The 17,921-nt window shown below is 35.0% G+C and overlaps 1 protein-coding gene across 8 annotated transcripts in view; it reads left to right on the forward strand.

Moving 5' to 3' along the window:
• The window catches only part of LRCH1 (leucine rich repeats and calponin homology domain containing 1), a 142,085-nt gene that overhangs the window by 79,695 nt on the left and 44,469 nt on the right, over positions 1 to 17,921 (forward strand). For all 8 annotated transcript variants that reach the window (XR_011138611.1, XR_011138612.1, XR_011138613.1 and 5 more), the window contains 10 exons: positions 1,075 to 1,180; positions 1,772 to 1,908; positions 3,148 to 3,275; positions 5,616 to 5,700; positions 9,401 to 9,506; positions 10,985 to 11,100; positions 13,143 to 13,210; positions 14,340 to 14,423; positions 15,624 to 15,660; positions 16,428 to 16,541. Coding sequence is in view for 5 of the 8 variants with exons in the window: in XM_068929807.1 (XP_068785908.1) it covers positions 1,075 to 1,180; positions 1,772 to 1,908; positions 3,148 to 3,275; positions 5,616 to 5,700; positions 9,401 to 9,506; positions 10,985 to 11,100; positions 13,143 to 13,210; positions 14,340 to 14,423; positions 15,624 to 15,660; positions 16,428 to 16,541 (981 nt within the window). In the remaining 3 variants the exon portion in view is untranslated. The remainder of the gene's footprint in view (positions 1 to 1,074; positions 1,181 to 1,771; positions 1,909 to 3,147; positions 3,276 to 5,615; positions 5,701 to 9,400; positions 9,507 to 10,984; positions 11,101 to 13,142; positions 13,211 to 14,339; positions 14,424 to 15,623; positions 15,661 to 16,427; positions 16,542 to 17,921) is intronic.

Below are 17,921 nucleotides of genomic sequence, written 5' to 3' on the forward strand. Positions count from 1 at the left end.
ACATAATTGGGGCACTACTCTCATTTACCTTGGATGTAAGCGGAGGTTTCAAGGTCCTTTTGATGTCATAATGGCTATATATGAGTTCATTTACTGGTAAAAATGATTGCTAGTTTGTGAAAATTATCTTGTTTTAGACTGACTTAATCCAAGGAGGTTGATCTTTAGTCACATGCTTAGCATTTTAGGATTTTGTTTTATTTATCAATTTATTTATTTTATTTATTTATAGCATTAAAAATATGTTTACAGCAGTGTTAGCCTATGTATATTTGTCGCTTGAAGTTATATGCTCTGTTGCTTAACCCTACCTTATTTCATTACCTTTTCTCATACCTTATACTTCATCTCAACTTAACAGCAGTTACTGCTTTAGAAACTGAGATAAGCATAGGCTCCAACTTTATCCAGATTATTGAACCGGTTGAATTTCGCTGTCAAAATCAGACCTGCTTAGAACCTGTCCAGGCTGCTAAGGAGTACCTTTTACAACAGGATGTTGAACTTCTACATATTGTTAAGCAAGCCCTGTCCTATTTAATTATAGCCTACTACTTGATGTGATGATCAAATGTATGCCTCTCTTGAGCATCACTGCAGAAAGCTCCTGCTGTTTTATTTTGTTCTGTTTTTAAGTTTGCTTAAATAGTCCCTCTAAAAGCACAAGAACCTTTTTAAAAATGTAATTACTTGGAGACTTCAGAAAGTAGCTGTTCTATGTTTTGTCTAAATTCATTTGTTTATATATATAGTCATGGTTCTGAGTTCTTCATAGTTAATAACAACGAATGACAAAAAGGAAAGTTTTAAGCGGAAGGTTCTGATTGTTGCTATAGAAATTAATTTAATTTCTAACACTAGCTTTTTTCCTAAGCAAATATTCGTTCTGGGTTTTAAGTGATGTGCAAGCATTTTCTCATGCATTTAGTTTTGCCCTGTAAGGAGGGAACATAGATGGTTGTTTTCAGGAAATAAAATGTTACAGTAGTAACAACAAATTATCCAGAGCTTCACATGTGTATTATTTAACATTTAGGAGCCAAAAGTTCACTGTTTCTGTTATTTTTGCTGTAGGATGTCAGTTGTAATGAAATCACAGCTTTGCCACAGCAGATAGGCCAACTGAAATCTTTGAAAGAACTGAATATCAGAAGAAATTATCTTGAAGTTTTACCCCAAGGTAAAAACAAAACAAATGCTAATACTTTTGTAATAGCTTTTTAAGTTAGTTTTGTGAAAGTATTTTTTACACTTTTTATTCGTGTAAATAAACATGATTTAAAAAAAAATTTCCTTGTGCTTGAATTTATTCTGTTTGAGATCACTATGTTTTTGCAGAATATAACATTATGTAGTACTTATTACTAAGCAAAAGTTTCTTTTTAATGAGTTATCATTATGATTAAAAGATAGATATCTTTTAAGTTATACGAATACTTAACTGTGACTATTGAGTAAAAGAAAAAGTCAGATTTCAAAGTTTATTTTAAAAATTATTGCCCTTGTATAACAGTAACAACCCTTTTGTTTCCCATCCTAGTATGGAATTAAATGTTGATCATGTTCCTGACTTAATTCATGGGTTTTATTTTGTTTGTTTGTTTGTTACGGTATATGCTTGTTCTCTCTCTGTGACTTTCTTTGCCTGTGCAATATTCCTTTTTTTCTTATTGCAGAAAAGTTTGATTCAGAAATATTTTAGTCATTTTATAGCAAAAATAAATACAGATACAACAGTTTTTTTTTTGTCATTCTTTTGTTTTGCTTTTAGAACTAGTACAGCTTCCCTTGGTAAAGTTCGACTTTTCCTGCAATAAAGTGCTTGTGATTCCAATTTGTTTTAGAAAGATGGTGCAGTTGCAAGTATTATTGCTTGAGAACAATCCTTTGCAGTCTCCACCAGCACAAGTACGTGGCATTTAAGTTGTGTTTTAATATGAAGTGGACAATAACAAATACTAGCCTATAAAATGTAATTTTGTCATAGTTTTCTGCAATTGCAGGCTTCTGAATTTTAATGACCATAGACATTAGTTGTGGAAGGGCAGTTTGTGGTATCTGCACAGTACAGACACTGTCCTGTATTTTGTGTATGAGTCTGCACACGACTTGAAACAGCGTTATTCTACAAGATTTGCATTCTCTTAACTACCTTTAATATGGCTTTTCTTTCATTCCTATCTGCATATGAAGTTTAATGTTGGACTGTGTGTATAATAGTGAAAAAAGAGAAACTTCCTGGATAAGTATTGTTTCTATTAGTAAGAAAAAGGCCAGTTCTGGGAGTTTATTGTGTGATTTACTGTTAGTTCAACAGTATTCAGGCAGACTAGAACATTTTCTATGTGAAATTTATTTTACTTTATATTGTAAATTTATAGGCTGTGATGCACAAAAATATCAAAGTCCTATTCTGAACGTAGGCCGTAAGAAAACTACGTAGGCCTTGCTGAGAGATGATAATAAATGAACATAACCTATACTTGCTGCTTTAAGACAACTTTCTTGTTTTTGACCCACTGGACAGTGGATGTTCAGACTACGTCTCTGAAAGCTAAAATGGCTCAACATTGACCGGTATGCCATTCATGTGCAGTAAGAACTGGCAAAATCTTTGGCATTTTTTATTATGTAGGATAAATGTTTTCCATTTACTACTAATGGTGATGCTGATACTAACTTCAGAGTACATAAAACAAGTTCCAGCAAGTATTTGAGCTAAAGAGTACGGTTAATGAAAAAATTCTAAAAGGCAAATGAAATGCAGCGTAAAAATGCTTGGACACTGTGACTAAGTATATAAAGGATATGCTGTTTAATTAAATGCCATTATAGACTAATTTTAGAAAAAAGAATATTCATTTTAAAGTTAAAAATAGACTAAAATATATTTTAGTAATCTTTGTCCTTTTTGAGTGAAAAGCTAATTTGGATCTGTTAAGTAGAATATGTTTTTTGCGATTTCTTGTTTTACGTGGATGGCTAGTTAAAGTAGTTTTTTTTTTGTTGTTAAGATAACATTTAATTTTCCATTAGATGATAACTATGCGACGATATCAGATGGTTTTCAGGCAATTTTACACTGTGAAATTCTGAATAAATTATTTCTTTCATTCTAGTTACAAACCTTTTTTCCTTGTCTAACAGATTTGTACAAAGGGTAAGGTGCATATATTCAAATATCTGAGTGTACAGGCCTGTCAGATTAAATCAGCAGACTCGCTATATCTTAATGCCATAGAACAACCACATTTGCCACAACCTGTGGAAGAGAGGTAGGTATAAAATTTTCACTTAGTTTTTCTCATGTAATAGTTATGGTCTTGGAACTAATTGAAATATTCTTTTTATCTTTAGCTTCCAGAGTTTTTGTTGTCGAGGTGCTTTATAAACTGTTCTGAACAGAGCTTAGATTTGCCTTAACATATTTTATTCTGGTGGAATCCGTATAAGAATGTAGAATAAAAATATTTTAAAAATCGGTTCTGATTAAAGTTAGCAGCACACTAGGAAAGAGCTTAGGGGGTAGCCTTGATTCAAGTCTAACCTCTTACCATAGACTGCTGGGATATATTCAAAATAATTGAGATGATATATCATGAGGATTCAAACTTTATTATAAATATATTAACATATTTAATAAGTTTTAATTTGTTGTATTATATGTGGTTTATATATTGTTATGCATTGCAGTTACATAGCTCTTGTAAGAGTCTTTATTCATCCAGAGGCTTTTCCATCCAGCAGAGTGAGTTGTGTGAACTCTGAAGTGTGCTAATTTAATGAAAGACAAAATTTTTAATGTCTTACGTCAGCCATCTAGGAAATGCCATTTCATTTGGTGTTTTAAGGATAAGAACTGGATAGGAGGGAGATCCTTTTTATAAGGATCTCCACAGCTAATTGGAAACTAGTTTTTAACCAGCTCTTTCTTTGCTAGCACGAGAAATTTAATACAACTGATTGGAAAAAGCATGGTAATAATGCCTTAATTTTGAATGGAAGTTTTCAATAGGAAGAAAGGATTGATGGAAATAAAAATACAGATGCTACTGCTAGCGCCCTGAAAAAAAAATCTGAAGAGAACTGTCAGGGAGTCTCTCTGTCAGTCATCTATATAATGTTACAAGCAGATAATTTTCCTTCATTTGTATTTGAAGACAGCTTTGTGCATTTCTATCAGATGCCAACATTAGGTGGGAAGAATCCAGGATAAAGAACAAATTTTCCATTTGGGAAACACCTGCTGGTATTTTGTGTGCCTGTGTTTGTTTTGTGTGGGTTTATTTTTTTGGTTTTCCTTTTTCTTTTTTCTTTTTTGTTTTTTTTTAGTATAAAGTAAAATTGAATTTCTACTTTTGGAGAAAAATGAAATTAAGCCTGAGCTGTAGGATTTTGGCCATTGTATCTGATACGATAGTGGTGTACATATTGTTTATTGCACTGTCAAACTTGGAAGTGTTATCTTTCTTACTAATGCTTTTTCCGTAGGACGTACAGGAACATCTCTTCTGTTCCCTGATTGTAAGGGGCTAGTACAGAGTCAGTGCCAGTTGGTGACTGACAGCCCAATGTCCTATCCCATAACAATTGACAAGGCTATAATAGATGCTTGAGGATGTGTTGGTAACTACTTTCTACATCAGCCTTTCTACATCCGTTTCATAATTCAGTGTACTCGTTTAATGCATATATTTGAATAAGTATTTTTTGTGTGTACTATTTCCAATAGCAAAAATGTGGAAAATATCGTAATTTGTTTTTGAGATTAATTTCATATCTCCAAAGAAGAAAATATAAGCTGGTTAGGATTTCTACAGGCAGTTTCTATACAAAATCCTTAGTGTTTACTGATAATGGGCAATGTAAGATTAGACTTAATTAGATACCTAGTTCATACAAAGACTGTTAGAGTAAAGTTCTTTTTTACATTTCTGCGTCAATCTAAATTCAGGATTACAGTTTTCAGGATTGCAAATGGGGGGAAAATGAACATTAAAAAAGAAAGGAATAAGGTAGATGGTGTAATGTGTCTAATGGTGTACTTCAAAATGAGTAGAGATCGTACCAGGTAAAGAAAGCAGGAGAGAAGGCCGTTGCCATTATTACAGCGATTTTGTTAAAATACTAAATTTCAGAGACTATTTTAAGTCACCTAAATGAGGTTTCTATGTTAATTACCTCAAACCCTAGGGAGAAATTGGATCATTTTTAATGCATCAGTGGTTACACGGAAATGAGTTGAATTCAGACTGGAGTCAACTCGTTTAGTTGCTTATCATATGGCTAAATGACTTCAGTCAGAGTCCTGTACTGCTTGCCCAACAATGAAGCATTTTTACCTGGCGTATGGACAACAGCAAGCCTTAGGGCAGATTATTCTCTAGTTTTCTTTAACCCTTAGGCTAACCAGCTTTTTAGAACCGAACTGTCATTTTATCTGATCTGTTTTATACTACCACCAAACCCCAGATGTGTAGTTGTAACCATACTAAAGCTATTGAACCTCTACCATTGAGACTGGTTGGAATTTTGCATTGATTCAAATGCAAACAGGAAAGAATTCTATCTGTGCATACCATGATAGCTTTCTGTTGATTTTTGTTCTCGTCTAGCATTGACGACATCTACCCAAGTAAGAAGGACTCTGATTCAGGTGTTGGTAGCGATAATGGTGATAAACGTTTGTCAGCAACAGAGGTAAGTTGCCTGAATTTTGTGTCTGCCTCCCCTCCGTCTATACTCATATTTTGATTATATTTTCAGTTGGGTAGCCGTGTGAATAAATTCTTAGCCATCTACACTGTGCAACTGCATCCTTGCCATTCATTTCTCCCTAAGTAATGACTGAAGCAAAGGTTAAAGGAGCCTGGAATTTTTTTTAATTTAGTCTTTGTGCTTTCTGGAGAGGGCACTGAAGTTGTCTGCAAATGGTCAATGTTCTACTAGTAGTGAAAACTCACTACAGTTTTCAGGCATTGTACATAAAAACCTAGAGAGCAAGGACCAAATCTGAATCCAAGTCTGTTCTTTCCAATGAAGTAAATGTCCTAACAGTTTACACATCTGGCTCCTTCTCGCTTGCTCTTACTTGGAGTGATAGCTCTTTCCTGATGGGAATTAACAGGAGGAGTTCAGTGTGCCCGATTCCAGCATGTTTTGTGGTATCACAGGTAGGGCAGTTTGCTGGAGAGTAAGAACTCCAGGAACTTCGCAGGTCTTGATGTGTTTACATGCTCTGACAATTAGGCAGTGCTGGAATCTGCATGCTGCACAAATAATTATGAAGACAGCTGGAGTGACCCAATCCATTTTATAGCGTAAAAATAACAACTCTGTCACTGCCTGCTTGCTTCTCTACTATTAGTGGAAAAAATGGATGGTGAGATTGCTAATCCCGAGTGTGTTTGGTGAATGGCATCCGTTTTCCTTGCGCAGCAGCCTTTAATACAGGTGTATTGCAGATGAAAATTGTGCAAGAAATAATTAGCACATTGTAAAAACAAATTCACGTTATTAATTACAGTCAAAACTTTACATGCCAAATGTTAGATAAATATTGAATGATTGCTCATTTCTTTTATGTATTGTTAAAAATCTTTGTAAAGGGTTCTGTAAATACATCACACTTAGCAAAACAAACTACCCCTTAGTCTGAAGACTAATTGCTGTTGATTTTCAGATCTTTTACAGAATGCTGCAAGGATTTTGCATTTGTGTAACTTAAAAGGGGAAACTTTTAAGTGAAGCTTTTGTTTAGTTGAATACCAATGTATTTTTTAGGAAGCTTGCTAATTAGCTATGGGTACATTCAGATTGGAGGAAAAAGTTGATGAACAATTTACATGCATCTGTATCTTGTTGATAGCTTTACAGGGTCAATTCTTTAGAGCTATAGTAGTCTTGGGCATTTCAACTGCAAGACATACCTTGTGTTATTGCTATAAGATTGATTGCAGCAACTCCAAGAGAAATTCTCCGTTAAGATAGTGTGCTCTTGTATTTCTTATTCTTTAGGAATGAACAATAGCACTTAGATTTACTTTCCATTCTCTTTAGTCTTTTCTTCCTACATTAAAATTCATTAGAACTGCAGGGTATTTGTTAAGATCCAGCTGGTGTCCCTGCTCCTTTACACAGAAAGGTGATGCTTTAGTACAAGCAAGACTGTATATCAGGGATCTTTCAAAATGTGTCCATCTGAATTGAGAGCTGGAATAACGTTAGGTATTTAAATTACAAGTTGAGCCTCTTCATCCTCTGTATTTTTGAGACTTGTAAGGCAGTGTCATCTTCTGTTGATAGCTGAATAAAAATAAAACTGTGAATGAAGGAAGTGAGATACAATATTTCACCTATAAAGGAGCAGTGAGGACTTTTGTATAATTGCAGGTTGCTTTGGATAGTTTCTATTTGGTAGTATACTGGCAGGAAACACCTGGAAAAATCAATTGCAGCCTGCTGTGGGCTACAGACCCTAAAAGCCAGACAGAAAAAGTCTTTTTGCAAATGGTGGGCTAGTCTATGACTTTTTGACACCCACACTCCAAAGTTTTTTCCTAAAAACTGTATGTGTTACTCTGCTGAGCAAAAATTCTTGCCTAAACCGTTTAGTATTCAGAATGTGTAATAATGCATATAAAACATTTGACTATAATATTTTAAACAATAATTGTTAAATGAACAAAACATGAATCTTTGATCCAGAATTAACTGCATTTAGTACCCAACGTCACAGGAGGTATACTCTGAAGGAATGAGAAGGGACTTCACTGTAACTTTAATATAATGGTCTGAATTAACTTATTTTGTGCATGTCTTTTCTTAGAAAACTGTTGGATTGTCAGTACTTTATAACTGAAAGTTGTACTTAGAATACTTGGAAAACACTTTTGTTTATTATCTGTTTGAAATACCCATATATTCTCATTATGGATTTATTTAAAAAATGGGCAAATAGAAACAGTATTGCAGTACTAGGTTACTTCACTGTAAAGCTTCATCACTTTGACAAAGCTTTATCAAGTCCCTGAGCACCCTTCAAAATTTTCTTTCAGTAGAACAATATAGTCAGTGAATTAATAATCTTTCCAGATTTTTTTTATTATAGAGTTAATAACATATAGTTTCTTCATAAAGAAAAGCATTTATAGTAGTCCACACTTACAGAATGTTTCAAATCTAAAGACAAACTAACCGTGGCAAATAAGAATAAGCATATATATCTTTGCAGTGTTTTCAAAAGCAAAGCAAACTTGTTCCATTCCATACCAAAACTTTAGCTTCAAGATTTAAAAGATATTTTCTGTTTAGAATATGAATGTATAAAAGTAATGAGAATAACTTAGTTGTATTAAAAGCTAATGACTGTGGAGCTGAATAGCTGGTTGCATATAACACACAATCTCCCATTCCGTTAACAAATCTTTTATTTTTATTGTTACAATGGGCTGGACTGACGAGCAGGAACTAATTGGGAAAATACTACTTCTTTAAAAATTATATCCTTGAAGGACATGGAACAAACTATCTGGTTTATAGCAATTATAATCACAGAAACATCTGAACAGGGTGCATGTATGGACTGTGTGTGTGCAGAGCAGTGAATTACAGAAACACAGGGAAGTATCTAAATAAGCAATGCCAGTGCATTTGTTGGGAAGCACATATGCAAACCCTGAGGGGACTGTTGCAGTGTAAAATTCTTTATTGCAGTAGAGCTAGAATAAAAATTTGGCTTCTTCTGCAACCTGTGCTTTTGCTGTAGCTCTCCTTAGAGGAGAATGACTAGTTCCCGGTGTGAGCAGGTCGCTGCTGGGCCTGCAGAATAGCAGAACCCCAGTGGCGTGGGACAGAAGTGAAGGCATCAGCGCTGTTTTGCTGTAGCTGGTATGGCATAAAGTCATAGGCAGGCTAAGCTTGTAGGCAGAGGAAATGTGTTTTAGTGTAACAGCTAATATAGCTGAAAAAATTGGACAAGCTTTTAAGTCTCTGAGGAGGAGCTAGCATACCTGAGTTTGTCCAATTTGTGCAAGAGGTCAGTGATATGAGGCTGAGTTGCTCTGTAAACTTTGGCTACCAGGAACCCCTATTTTCAGCAGTCCCACAAAGGCATGCAGAGCAGCGTAGTGTTACTGGGAGAGGAGCAGTGCAGCGAGAAAGGTAGGAAAAAAAGACAGAAGAATTGTGCTGCTTGGGAAGCCTACTATGAGGATGTATTCAGCATGACTGCAGCCTCTTACAGCAGGATTTGACCATGTTAGACTCTCTGGTACCCTCTCTCATATTGCTCTCTACTCTGTAGCTTAGTGAACACTCTTAATATATGCATTTTCTTTTTTTTTTTTTTTAATCATTCCTGATTTAAGCTGAAATCAGTATTTCTCTTGTTTCTCTTTAGCCATCTGATGAAGATACTATTAGCTTTAATGTACCAATGTCAGACATTATGGAAGAAGATCAGTTTGTAAAAGAAGATTCAGGTCACCATACTAACTCAAGAAAAGGTTGGAATGTGAAAAAAGAGGACGTTAATGGAAACAAGGAAATGCTATTGATAATTTTATACGTAGCATTGTAAATTCAGTTTGCAAAAAACACTACCTAACAAACCTCAGTCTTTCCGGAGCCTACAGACACCACCATTAAATTAGATTTTGTGTTTACTGCTATTTTTCCTTGCGATTTTCAGTGATTAATTTTGCACTGGATGAATGTCTTATTAAATCTGTAGTTTTATTGCTAATATCCTAGTCAACAAACTGTTATTTTCACTACCCTAATCATTTTAGTTTTTTTGTAATATGCCTATCCAGCAGGCTTCAAGCACACGTATGCAATCTTTTAAAAAAGAAGGAAAAAGCCTATGCTACTTAGAAAGGATTTAACTCTGTAATGAGTTGAAATCCCTATAGTCCTTTTCCAAACAACTTTTTACACTTTGTCTCAAGAGTTAGTAAGTTCTGGTTCTAACTGGGGATAGTCGATCAGAAAATTGAGAGTCAGTTAAAACGGTGCTTCCCAGTCAGTAATATCATTATCTAATGACTTTTACCAAATGTACCAGATTCTGAGTTAGCAGTGTGTAAAAGCAGAGTCCATTTTTCTGGTGGCTGGACTTCAAGCGTATATAAAGCTTTATAAATCAAAGTCAGCATTATATCTAGAAAGAAATAAATCTTTTCAGATACTGAGAAAGGATGTAACTTTATCTGAATTTATTAAATTTTCTGAATAATATCTACATACTGTTAAAAGTTTATCCAAGGTCCACACATGCTGATGGTAAATTGCAGGATGAACTCAGTGAGTTACGTATGGGAACCACAAAAATATGAGAGGATAAGCCTTTCACTGGTGTTATGAACTAAATTAAACGAACTTTTGATGAGATGCTTGTCAGAATTTAGTAGGACACTAGGTGAGAGAATATTACATCCTACAGTGTTTATCAGTACAGTGGACAGGATACTCTTAAGTTATGAGATCAGTCCACATCGGACAAGAGGAGGAAATTATTACTGTCTCTCATACTCCTAGAGCTGGTGTGTGTAAGCAAGAGATTGTCATTGTAATCATTTTGTTTGAGTTCTGCTGAGAGGGTTTGGCTGTTTAAGAATGAATATAACTCTGAAGTTAGATTAAATTGTAAGTCTCACTGTCTGAGACATCCAACTATTCTAAAATATTGTTGCTGCTTAACTGTTTTTGTATGGGTACTACCAAAACATCTTTGATTTAGTTCAGAAATTGACTCCGTCTATGCCTGTTGATCAGATTCTGAGCTCTGAAGGACCACGTTTGTTACAACTTTGAAATGAATTGATATCCCTCCTTAGAATCCAAAAGTCTTAACTTGTTTGAGGTTTTTATATGCTTTGAATTTAAGCTTTGCTTGTATTCAAGTCCTATATTTAAGTGTTCTCCTGAGTAGCAAATGTTAAGCTGAACCAGAAATCATTCCTCTGTCTTTTTTTATTCTTAGTGGAATTCCATCAGGGATCTTCTCACTTGATTATCAATCATAAGTCAAGAGAAACAGGAAACCAGTTTGCTAATGAATCGGATACGCTTACTACTGAATTTATGAGTTACATTAAGGCAAGTTTGTGATAAATTTCAAGTGGGGGAAAATGTCTTAACTACTTTCGTAAGTACAGAGTATACAGGAATGACAAATTGGAGACAGTTCATATACATGAACTGTTCATATACAGTTCATATAAAGATATTTGATAAAGAGTAGTATTTTATAGTGTTCCTATGGCTATGAGAAGGTATATCTGTTCTTGATTTATAAGCCGGAAGTGATTATCTAGTATGGATATTTTTGGACCGGTTTGTTCCTTCTGTGGAGATTCTTAAAGGATGTGAAGAGGCTTTATACCACTTGCAGCTTCCATCTGTTATTAGTAGACATGTACTGGGTAATAATGCTGGAGAGACAAAGGATGTGACCTCCCACCTTCTTGAAAATAGAGGGAAACAGCCTTCTGGTTCTGCAAATGATCATTTTTATTTTTATTTTTTTGACGACATTATTGTTTCCATTCTAGCAGCAAAACTCTTGCAGGTGCTGTTGTTCTGGTTGCTGCTAGTTGTAGAGTCTCTGAGGTCACAGACCAAGAGGAATTGCGTTTTTAATAAAACAAAAGAGTCCTTCTCCCCCTTGTAGTTATTAAAGACATGTAGAAGACTTTATTTATCCAGTAAATATGTGTTGCTTAGGTGGATTTTTTTTTTTTAACAAATATGAATTTGAGAGCATTAAATATCTCAAGTATTTATCATGTAAAACTTAACTGAGTAATAGGAAAAATTATTTATAGATGCTGAGTGTTTAGGACATTAAGGATTATCTTAGATTGGTTTGTCCTTTTTTTTTTTTTTTTTTTTTTTTTTTTACTTTTATACTAAAAACTTTTTGATTTAGAGATCAAAAAGTTAACACATCAGAACAGGTTCCCTGCATACAGAGACTGAGAATCACCTTCTAAAATAAATGACACGTTTTTCTCATCAAATTATGTGTGCCTTTCTTACCGGAAGAATCACATACTTCATCATACATGTAATAAGAAGTAATGGATGAAAAGAATGGCTATGTTTATTCTCTTGGGGATTGGCACAGGGAAATGAGCTGTCCTTGGGGAACATTAGAGAAGCTCGTGCACTCTTCAGTGACACATTTGGCAGAGCGGGATAGCATTTATTGCTACAGGGTGATGACTGATACACCAAACACATGACGCAAAAGAGGATAGGCATCTCTCTCTGCTGCTCGTTCTCTCCTAGTACAAATGCACATCTATTCAGAGAACTTCTGCCTTTACTGGCAGCTGAAATACTTCAGTGTTCCTGCCTATCTGAGATGAAAGAGTAAAGAAATGTGCAGAGCACCAAGTGGAAGCATGAGTGGGGGATTCAACTTTTCTAATAATAAGTAGTGCTCCATAATTATGGCTAGGACAGTGGCGGGCTCTAATTTGTGGTGGCAATAAATCCCAAATAACTGCCCATCTGATATGAATTGTTGCACACAGTTTTTCTTCTAATTTTTTTCATTTTTTTATGCAGAGCTGTTAAAATAGTCAAGTAGGAATTTTGTCAATAATTACAATGAAATGTATGATTACTGGGTTTTTTTCTTACTCTTTACGGATTTATGGTGTGCACAAAACTTAAAGGTAACGTGAATATCTTTCAAGGGGCAAGACGGGTGTTAGTGTGGGGTTCCTGTTTGCATATTTGGAGTTTTCTTGCTCTGTAAACAAATCTGGCAGTGGGAGGAGAGCAATAAGATGAGTGTCAGGGTCATGCTTAATTGAAGAATTGTTTGCATATGCCAGAAAGGCACAAATGAAATCTGGGGCATTGAATGACGAATGCTCATGCTGCTTGACTCCTTTTTAGAGTTAAAGGAGGGTAAGAGCTGTTGACCTGAATAAAATCTGAATGCTGAAGAGAAGGTCATGTAATCAGTATCTTAAATGGGGTTAGAGTAAGGAGTGAGCAGAAGAGTTGGATTGCTTCAGCTAGCCACTCTAAACTGTTAAATAAACTAGGTCAGAGTCTGAAAGGGAAATTTATCTGCGTACTTAATGGTGAAGGTCTATTCTTGATAGCAGTTTGTCTGCTTACAGAGCAGAGCAGCAGAGTGTGATGAATTATTGAGAATAGAAGAGGACGCACAATGGCAAACAGAGGAAATGTAAGTATTTTTTTCATGTGTCTAAAAGTAATTAGCTGTGTCATCTCATTAGGTGACCAAAACCGGCATTTCCTTGTCAGTTAATAATTTTGTATACTAAGAAGCGTGACAGAAGCACAGACTTGCACTTTATATGTATGCTCAATATTTATACGATATTGACAATATTAATTGGATTTTATATAACAGCTAATTAATTTATATGCACTAATAAAGCTATAATGTTTTTACTTATGAAGAGTCCAAGCCTTTTATTTAGGTATTGATATGCACACTCTTAATGGCATCGGTAAAAGGATTTTATCAAAATTTCTAATGCTTAAATTTAATTTACCTTAAAAAAATTATAATTTAAGTGGGGAAAAATATCCGTCAGTCGTCTTTTGTTATAATTTGCTGACCCTGAAGTAGTCATAAATTCATAGACGTTATTTCAAGAGCAGTGTAAGCGAACATCAGTCAGTTAGGAGAGTGCATTAAAAAGGTGATTTAGCATGATTTGGTGACTCTGAATTGTCACTAAGCAGAAGAGTGGAGTCCTATGTAATTAAAAACAAAAGCTGAAGGCAAAAATGACTACTTTCTGAAAGAGCCTTATTGGTAGAACTAGCAGGGGATTGTATTTCTAAAGTCCTGAAAGAATTATGAAAGTTGAAAAGCAAGAGAGCGTGTCAATCCATTAAAAGAATCTCTGATTTTAATATTTGTATTAAGGCAATATATGTGATGAGTGAAGTTAGTAAGTAGTTAAATATTTGTAAATAAACTGTCAGTTTCAGAAGTTGGTCTGTTTTAATTGAAATACTCAAAGTTTTAGCTCATCTCACAGTGTGTGTTTGTATGTAAATACATATATATATACACACACACATATATATATATATATATACACACATATATGTGTGTGTGTGTTAGGTTGGGAGGCTTTGATAAGGAAAGCATACTAGAGAGCTTTTTTCCGAAATGTCTTTTCGTAAATTCAGCACATATTAGACCACAGAAGCTTTTCTGTTCTCTAATGTTTGAGTCTCTGTTTGAAGATACAGGTCACAAATTGAAATTCAGACTGCCCTGATTGCTGTGGTACCTCTTTTTTTAATCTTTTGGTGTTTTTTTCTTTCTATTATAGAATACATTTGCCAGAAGAACAAACGATTGATATAGCAATGATAGAACAACTAAGAGAAGCAGTAGATTTATTACAAGACCCCAGGTATGCTTATAATAGGTGTTGTCTTAGTGTCATGTATTTAAAAGTTTTGTGAATGGCTTTTGAATTTCTTTTTTTCCACTGAGAGTTGAAATTTCCCGGGACTTACAGAGTACTTTGCTAGCATACTGATATTTTTCCAGAGCTACTTTATTCAAAAGGGAAATGTCTTCTCTCTGTGAGTATATGTACAAGCTTCTCGTTGAATTAATCAGGATTTCAGATTGAAATAAATCTTACACCACAGCTAAGCACGTTTGAGATTCAGAAACAAAAGGTGACATTGAAGCACACTTAACACACATTGACACAAGTTCAGCCTAGAGCGTATCGTTTGTAGCCGCTTTCATTGACAGATATGATTATTAAACTTGTAAAAACACATCCAGGAAGTGAGTTACTGTTGTTGTAGTGTTTTACAGGATTTCAAATCTGCACATCTTATGTGCACAGAAGCAGTGTTTCAGTTCTGGAGCTGAAATGGATTTCAGACTCCGCTTCTTTCAACTCCCCCACGTATTCGCTCGCATATTGCTCATATTCCCTACTTCCTTTCAAATTGTTTGCTATTGTGATTTACTGTTGTGTTACTTTGTTCTTGTGCACTATTAAATTTGAATATCACATTAAGGCTTTGGGGTCTATTCCAGCACAAGGAAGGTGCTAGAAGTTGGACATAGAAATCTACACTGTTTTAGATAATGGCATGGTTGGTTGTGCTGAACAGGTCCATTTGTTTGGATACAAGCCATTGCTCAGGAGGACGTTTTGCAGATGAAAGCACTAATTTTGCTTTGACAGAACTGGGGATGGTATTTCAACAGGTTGTTATGAGATAATACTGAACAGGTTAAAAGCATGACTAAAACCATAAATTACTTATCCATTTACTTATAAATACTTATAATTTTACTTCTAAATTACTTATCCATTTGTTTGAAATTAAATACTGAACAGAGTGGTTGGTGAAGCCATACCTGCAGTGCAGTGGTCAAACCGTGCAGATTAAGTATGGATATTTCAGAGAGCAGTGTTGTGAATCTGCTTCCTATGGAAGCAGCAACAGCTTCAAAAATTTCAGGAATCGACAGTAAAGCGTGTTTATCTAACTTTTTTAGAAAAATGACATGTTTCTTAGATTCATCTTATTCAAATTTCTACGCTCTCGATAACATGTTTGCATTTGTTTGTCTTTATACATAGCAGTCAAATGCAGATGGAGATGTCCTCCCTTGGTCAGGTACGTTAATGAGCACGTTACTGCAAAACACCTGGGGTAAAGACAGGAAGTGAGCCAACAATTTTGTGAATTATTAATCCCCCAAGTAGGGAAGGGAAAAATGTAGTCTACTGGAAGTCACAACTAATTCTTTTGAACATTTTAATAGAATTTTTCTTTGTGTGTGTTTATTTTAAATTTTCTGGGATTATCAGGTTTTTTTTTGTCTTAGTTTTTCCCCTCTGTGTGGCTTTCCTGGATTCTGCAACCAGGAAAGCAGAATCACCATTGCCTTTCCACAGAGCCGTCTCTTTCAAGTATTCTATTGGCTGTGGAAAATAAATTACTAATGTATAGAGCTCAGCTACACGTACCCTTTCCCATGCCCTCAGATCTCCCTAGTTTGGTATAGGAGAATAATACGTTAATGAAGGATAACCTCAAAGTGTTTTATACGCTAAAGATTGTTGTTTTCCCAAGGTGATGACGCTACAGTTATAGAGAGTATGTATAGCATTATTTGGAGTTTTACCTTGTGATATATGCTGCTTATTACTTTATCTGTATTCTGACTGGTGAACTAGTATTCTTACGAAGTAATTTGTTTAGATTTTCAAAATTATCTCCCTGTAAATGCTGGAATTGCAGGTATATGGTGTGTCTGATTACTTCTCTTGCTGGCTTTTCATCACAGTATTTTTAAGAACTACTCTGAGATAATGTTATGCCAAAAAAAATTACAGTTCTATTTTTAGCAATATGCAGTCTAAAGAGTATATATATTATAGAAAGAAAATGCTGAGGAGGAACTGGAATTTCAGAAGAGGAGGGAATTGATTATGGAGAAAGCCAAGACTGAAGCCAGAATATGCGAACAGGGTGAAAACTGGTCATTGAGTCAGGTATGGAGGATATAACAACTGTGGAAACACTTGGAATGAGTAGTTGCCTCCTGTTTGTTTCTGTATGGAAATAATAGCAGGTTTAGGCCCTTTGGGGTTTTATGCCTTGGCATGAGTGTCAAGCTTTGACTGTAAATGAGCAGTTAAAGAAGACTTAGCTCTCAGAAAAGAGCTGGTGTAATGAAAGTGATGATGTTTGTCAGAGGATAAGACTTCTGTAGCGGCTGCAGTAGCTACATTCCCCTAGAGAAAATGAGTCTATTCAAGAGTTAAACCCTAGGTAAAAAGAAACAGCTGATTCCTTTCCCCCCCACCCCCCAATTACCTCAGCTCTGTCACATTAAACATATTAAGAATACTGCTGTTTACATCAAATTAGCAGCTTACGCAACTACGTGTTACAGAGGAGACTACATATAGGTTGAGATGTTAGTTTTAATATTTCAAAAATGTTTTCATTCAAAAATGAAATTCAAAAAGCATTTGAGTTGTTTCATGCCTTTATTCTGCTGTTGCGTCCGGAACTTACCATCATCCTTAGATGTGGGGTCACCAAACTTTATTTGAAATGGTTTTGAGATTACACACCGAACTAATTCAGTATCAGAATATGTGTGGTCTCTATATTTTAGTGAAGCTGTTTAACAAGAGCGCTGCTGACTTGCTTTTAAGAGCCTTTTAAAAAGAAGAAGTAAAACCTCCTAAACACTTGTAGAGGGCCTGATCTGGACTATGTTGTCGGTGAAAGCACTAGGGACTTTCCGTAAAGTGAAATAGAAGTTGCTGGCACTTAATATTTTGCGGGTGATGTTTACACATCTTGCAAGAGCAAATATGTAATCATACTGCATTCTGTAGTACGGTAAGCATTTGTATCGCTACAGTTAAGCATAAATTGAAAGTTCTGACTAGTGACCTGCATACTGTGAGAGATTTGACCTGTAAAGTAGGCATAACTAGCATGTCATTCTTTCTGTTTATTCTAGGGAACATTATGGTTGAGGTAAGATTATGAGAGAAGTCCTCAGCTGAGGAATTTCTTAAGCCTCAGAGGTAGCCAGGAAAGGTCATGCAGCAGAATGGGTGTGGAGTCTTCCTTCCCATCTTGTTAACTTTTGGAAAGCTCTGTGACTTTTGGGACCAAGTGTTCTGAGTGTTTGTTTTAGTTTTGTTTCCATTTTTTTCATGATAGAAAAAATCTATGGAAAGGTTTTGAATTGAATTGTAATTTTTTTTTTTTAACCTATGCCAGTTCTCCTTCTGCTGACTGGGTTATGATGGATACAGAATTAATGATTATATTTCATTCTTATTAGCATGAGTTAAATGTTTTCAGTTTAACTGTAGCAGAATCAATAACAAGAGGTATGTTATACTGCA

The sequence above is a fragment of the Struthio camelus genome, chromosome 1 (genome assembly GCF_040807025.1).
Source record: "Struthio camelus isolate bStrCam1 chromosome 1, bStrCam1.hap1, whole genome shotgun sequence".
In the NCBI taxonomy this organism is placed as follows: domain Eukaryota; kingdom Metazoa; phylum Chordata; class Aves; order Struthioniformes; family Struthionidae; genus Struthio; species Struthio camelus.